The sequence below is a fragment of the Salvelinus alpinus genome, chromosome 6 (genome assembly GCF_045679555.1).
Source record: "Salvelinus alpinus chromosome 6, SLU_Salpinus.1, whole genome shotgun sequence".
NCBI classification, from domain to species: domain Eukaryota; kingdom Metazoa; phylum Chordata; class Actinopteri; order Salmoniformes; family Salmonidae; genus Salvelinus; species Salvelinus alpinus.
Genome location: NC_092091.1, coordinates 46,882,170 through 46,888,169, shown reverse-complemented (window position 1 = coordinate 46,888,169; position 6,000 = coordinate 46,882,170). Strand labels below are relative to the sequence as shown.

Below are 6,000 nucleotides of genomic sequence, written 5' to 3'. Positions count from 1 at the left end.
AACTAAAGGTATTTGCAATGGAGGCTAAGGCAGAATGATAGGTTGGAAGCCGTTCAGAAGAAACAGTAGACATCCCAAGTGGAGTATTCTTTGATAAGAAAGGACAGGAGGGATCTCAGCCATGACATTTGTCTCCTATATCAGTCTCTCCGCCATGTTGGGTGATGGGTTTGGAACTGGGTCCAGGCCAGTGAGTGTTTCCTATATGAGTCTCCCAGTGGAACAATGTCAGGACAGTTGAGTGGTGGGTTTGGAACTGGCCCCAGTCTTCTATATGGGTCTCTCCATGAGTGTCGGATGGGCTATGTCTACATCTCTACGCGAGATCCCTCTTTCTCCTGTCGGCTGGGGCTGTAGGTGCCGTGGGTGGCCCTCTGGTTTAGCGCCACCACCAGGCCCACGGAGGTACTGACCAGGGCCAGCAGCAGCAGCACAACAGACACTAGACTGACTGACAGCAACAGGTCAGAGGTTAGACCCTCAGAGGTCAACTGGAGAGGGAGACGGATTGAGGAGGGTGGAGGAGGGGAGACAGGGGTAAGTACAAGTACACAACAAATGGGGAAGCAGGAAAAACATGAACATCAATTAAAAGGTGCAAAAGTGCATTAACAGCATGATAAATACTGGTCAGACCAGGGAAGGAACACAGACACACGCACACTCACTCACGGCTACGTTACACAAGGCGCTCCAGTTCCAAGTGCTGTACCAGCGTCATGAGGGATCTGTCCCCGAGCCCGTAGGCAGTAGAGCTGGTACCAGGGACCGACCCAGGCTGGGTAGGAGACTGGAGGGGTGAACCCTGCCTCCATCTGCTGCTGCTCACAGATTTTGGCTGCGACCCCAACGCCAGCACCAGCAACAGGACTATCATCATGCCAACCACACACGGCACAAGCATCGCCGCCATGCGCAAGACACCTGGGGTACGCTCCGTCAGAGGAGAATCACACACCCGGAAACGCACACGCTGTGTAAACACAATCTAAATCCAAACCACAGACAACCATCAAACAACGCAAAATCATAGCATTTTCCTAATGACCGAATATGTAAGTGAAATAATCACTGTTTTTGATACTGATTCACACTAATTTGTGTGTTGTATATCTGATGATTTTGACAAAATGTGCCATCATACTGAGCCACCGTCAAAATGCCCTTACAAATGTCATATTGCCTGGTATCATATTGGAGCCCTGCTGAGGAGCTGCTGGGAGATATGACCAGTTAAACGAAGTCAACAGTTACTTCACTTCACACAGATAAAGAGTTAGCAACATGCCCCTGTGGTGCTACTGTAAAACATTCCTTAAAACAATAACACCACCACAAAATTCTGGAACAATACTACTCTGTCTTGTTTAAAAAATAATATGTTGTCTGTTTACCTGTCAGATGAGAAGGGTTTACTCTCAGAGTGAATGTAACACAGAGTACCCAGACCCAGAGAACTCCACAGCCAAGGGTCTTCATCAGTCAGAGGCAGACAGGTTCAGTACTCTACTCTCTAACCAGTCTGCATTCTAAGCAGTTTCTATGGCAGAGCAAGCCCACACACACAGTCTCTCCCTGCTACACAGTACGCATCTCAGCAGCTAGGAGTCTGACAGGTAGATGTGTCCTGTACTGTGTGCCTATATATACAGTATACGTGTGTGTGTGTGTGACGAGCATGTGAACGATGAACGAGCATGTCTGCCAGTTAAGCTGCCCTCGTGCATTTCTGTGAAACAGTCCCAACCTGCAGGTACGCCACCAGATCAATGCTGAGTTGCACTTCAGATGGAAACACAGGCTGCTTTTAGCTGGCCAAGCACCATCTCTCTCTAACAGCCGTGCCACACAGCTCACCGGCAAACCCATGGAGTACTTACACCCATGGGTCTATTCCCGCCCGTACATACGTACATTAACAGACACACACACACAGACAGACACACACACACACACACCTCTGCCCGGGACTTGACAAGTCTATGACCAGTGGAATAACTGTTGGCAAGTGGTTAGAGCACTCTGAAACTGTGACAAGAGAGGTAAAGTCATGGCAGGGTGTTGAAGTGACATTTATGAGGCCAGTTTTGTGAGTAGTGGCAGCTTCAAGGGTTGACTTTCCAATGTCACCAGTCCTAGAGCAGTGACAGCTACAGGACACTTCCCGCTGGGCACAGGCATCAGTTGAACAACATTTTTTGAAATTGACATTTGATTCATTGTCAACTAACTTGAATTCAACGTGAAATCAACAACAAATGTCACCATGCCATTGGATTTCGTGTTTGAAGTGGTGTGAAAAAAATTCCCTTATGTTGATGACTTTTTGCAATCCAATCCGTTTTCCACGCCGATTTAATGTCATCGCGTAGGATTTTTGTTGTTGTTGTTGAAACGACGTGGAAACTACGTTGATTCAAACAGTTTTTGCCAAGTGGGATGTTTTGGAGCCGTTTCTGATGGCAAGCTTTAGCCATCCGACTTTCTCCAAAACCTGCTGCTTTATTTTCTCAGATCATTGAGACGGAGAAACAATTAGGACTGGAAGAAAATAGCCAAGAGTAGTCATGTTGGATAAATTAAGACAGGTAGTGAAAGGAGGATAAACAACAGACGAGGATGAAAAAACAGGAAATGTTTATTTGAAGACAGAAAGTGGTTTAAAGAAGTAAGACATGACAGAACACCTCAGAACGGACACAGACCCGTCGAGAGCCAGATACACTACATTCCAAAAGTATGTGGACGCCTGCTCGTCGAACATCTCATTCCAAAATCATGGGCATTCATATGGATTTGGTCCCCCCTTTGCTGCTATAACAGACTCCACTCTTCTGGGAAGGATTTCCACTAGATGTTGGAACATTGCTGCGGGTACTTGCTTCCATTCAGCCACAAGTGCATTAGTGAGGTCGGGCACTGATGTTGGGCGATTAGGCCTGGCTCGAAGTCGGTGTTCAATGGGGTTGAGGCCAGGGCTCTATGCAGGCCAGTCAAGTTCTTCCACACCGATCTCGACAAAGCATTTCTGTATGGACCTCACTTTGTGCACAGAGGCATTGTCATGCTGAAACAGGAAAGGGCCTTCCCCAAACTGTTGCCACAAAGTTGGATGCACAGAATCGTCTAGAATGCCATTGTATGCTGTGGTGTTAGATTTCCCTTCACTGGAACGAAGGGGCCTAGCCTGAACCATGAAAACATTATTACTCTCCACTAAACTTTACAGTTGGCACTATGCATTGAGGCAGGTAGCGTTCTCCTGGCATCCGACAAACCCAGATTAGTCCGTCAGACTACCAGTTGGGTCAAGCGTGATTCATCACTCCAGAGAACGTTTCCACTGCTCCAGAGTCCAATGGCGGTGAGCTTTACACCACTCCAGCCGACGCTTTGCATTGCGCATGGTGACATTAAGCTTGTGGTCGGCTCCTCGGCCATGGAAATCAATTTCATGAAGTTCCTGACGAACAGTTCTTGTGCTGATGTTGCTTCCAGAGGTAGTTTGGACCTTCCACTTCATGATAACATCACTTACAGTTGACCGGGGCAGCTCTAGCAGGGCAGAAATTTTACTAACTGACCTGTTGGAAAGGTAGCATCCTATGACGGTGCCACATTGAAAGTCACTGAGCTCTTCAGGAAGGTCAATGTTTGTCTATGGAGATTGCATGGCTGTATGCTCGATTTGATACACCTGTCAGAAACGGGTGTTGCTGAAATAGCCAAATCCACTAATATGAAGGGGTGTCCACATACTTTTGTATATATAGTATATAACAGACAGACAGACAGACAGACAGACAGACAGACAGACAGACAGACAGACAGACAGACAGACAGACAGACAGACAGACAGACAGACAGACAGACAGACAGACAGACAGACAGACAGACAGACAGACAGACAGACAGACAGACAGACAGACAGACAGACAGACAGACAGGTGGATATATATAGAGACATATGGACATAGAGACAGACAGATTTGTTGGTATATACAACAACAGAGAACGTGTGACAGAATTTTGATTAGTTTAAAATTGATAAACGGTAAGTGTGATTCGCTGCCTTCAAGGGCCTAGGGGAATCCATCTAGCTACACCACTTAGAGTATCAGTATGTACAGTACCATTATCCTCAAGGAATACACAACACCAAATGGACATGAGCCTGACCATATATTGTGAGACATTTTGCTTTCAGAGACAAGATTCATCCAAGAATATATATATTTTTTTTTCTCCAAAAGTGAAAAAGTTTTTCCAATAGCAAAACATTCCTTTCGGAAATGGTGGTTCTACACTGACGATTCTGTGTAATTGCAAAACCAGTGTCTTGTTTTCCGTTTGGTCCATGGAAAATAGCCATTATTATAGTTTCTGTGTAGCTTAGTCTAATGTACAATGTAATGCTACCTGATCTGTGTTAGTTTAGCAACATCGCCCAAAGGATATTCATATTGTCATATCCAACAGAGAGGATATTCCAAAATGACACGACTTTTTATAAAAAATTTCTGCCCATAAGAAACGTGTTGTTTTAAGGCACAAAAAACAGCTCTGTGCTCTTGTCAGAAAAGGAAGATAATACATTTAAACTTGGCTCACCTGAACAATAGAAAAACAATTAAACCTATAGCTAAGTTGTATTTTTACACTCAGAGACATTAAGTCTTGTCCAGGGCTCCAATTTCTCATGGGCCCAGTTCAGGAACAACCCCTATTGTTTCTTAATTCAAGTACTTAGTGGTCAGCTGTCACAGCTGGATTTAATCCCGAAACACCGGGTTTAAAGAATCCTCTCTGCTAACCCCAGTGGTAATGTAATACACAGACACAGATATAACGGCACTCACACTATTTAGAACATAGCTGTTTTTCATTGAACAGGCATTTAACACCTTAAACACCCATCACCATAAGTCTCAAGTTTATACACCACTCGAACGCACATGCACAAACACATGCACACACACACGCACTTGCTCTCTCTCAGTCGTCTTGCCCTCCCCAGTCGATCACGGGATCGTCATCGAGGTTCAGGATGAGGTAAGAGATCAGCTGGAAGAGGTTCTGCCAGAACAGAACGGCCATGTAAAAGTAAATGTCGCTTACGTCGACCTGGCAATTGTCCCCGGCGAAACTCATGTCACACACACAGTGGTACTTGTTAATGCGGTTTCGGCAGTAGCCCCCGTTCAGGCAGGGGTTGGACTTGCACTCATCCACCTCCTGCTCACAGCTACACACAGGATGAGGGTCAGACATAGAGACAGAGGCAAAACAAGTGACAACACACAACATCAAGATGGTCTGTGTCTAATGAATGTTTTACAAAGTTCACCTATTTTCTGGGTATATTTTTAGATTATCTCTCCCCTCCAATCTACCACCTTCCTTCTTTTCCCCCTCTGTATCCTTCCCTTTTCTCGATTTATTTATTTCTCTTACCGGTGTCCAGTGAAGCCGGGCAGACAGTCACAAGACAGGTCCCTCTCAGTGCAGTTCCCTGCGTTGAAGCAGATGTAGTTCCTGGTCTCATCTCCACAGACAGACACTGGCAGCTTGGGCCTATTGAGGAGAGAGAACCACATACAGACCACACAATCAGACAGGCACACTCCTCTAGAGGGTGTGTGTGCATAAGAGAGATTTAGATGGGAGGGGGCAGAACATTGTTTTGCTTCCGGAAGCGTGGTTGAGCGAGTGGTGGTGCGTAGAAGAAACACCACCTGACGTTAAACAATGGGGGGCAGGGGTTATTGGGTAAAGGGTGTTATTGTCTACTAATATGTGTGTGTGAACTAGGGGGAGTGGGATGTGCCGTCTGTCTCCCCACTGGGAGACTACAGGATTTAGCGGGCGATCAGGATAAAGACATTTAGACCCCTGACTGCTCCTCAAGAACAGGACATTAAACCACTACTATAGGACTTTAAAACATCATAGACTCTGTCCTGCTCTGATGGACTTACAATGTCCGGATATGTAGGGGGA

At 45.9% G+C, this 6,000-nt stretch overlaps 1 protein-coding gene across 1 annotated transcript in view; it reads right to left on the bottom strand.

Annotated features, from left to right (window-relative positions):
* Positions 1–308: 308 nt before the first annotated feature.
* The window catches only part of LOC139579699 (protein crumbs homolog 1-like), a 42,803-nt gene continuing 37,111 nt past the window's right edge, over positions 309–6,000 (bottom strand). The window contains 3 exon segments of the mRNA XM_071408533.1: positions 309–491; positions 5,119–5,245; positions 5,455–5,574. Coding sequence (XP_071264634.1) covers positions 309–491; positions 5,119–5,245; positions 5,455–5,574 — 430 coding nt within the window.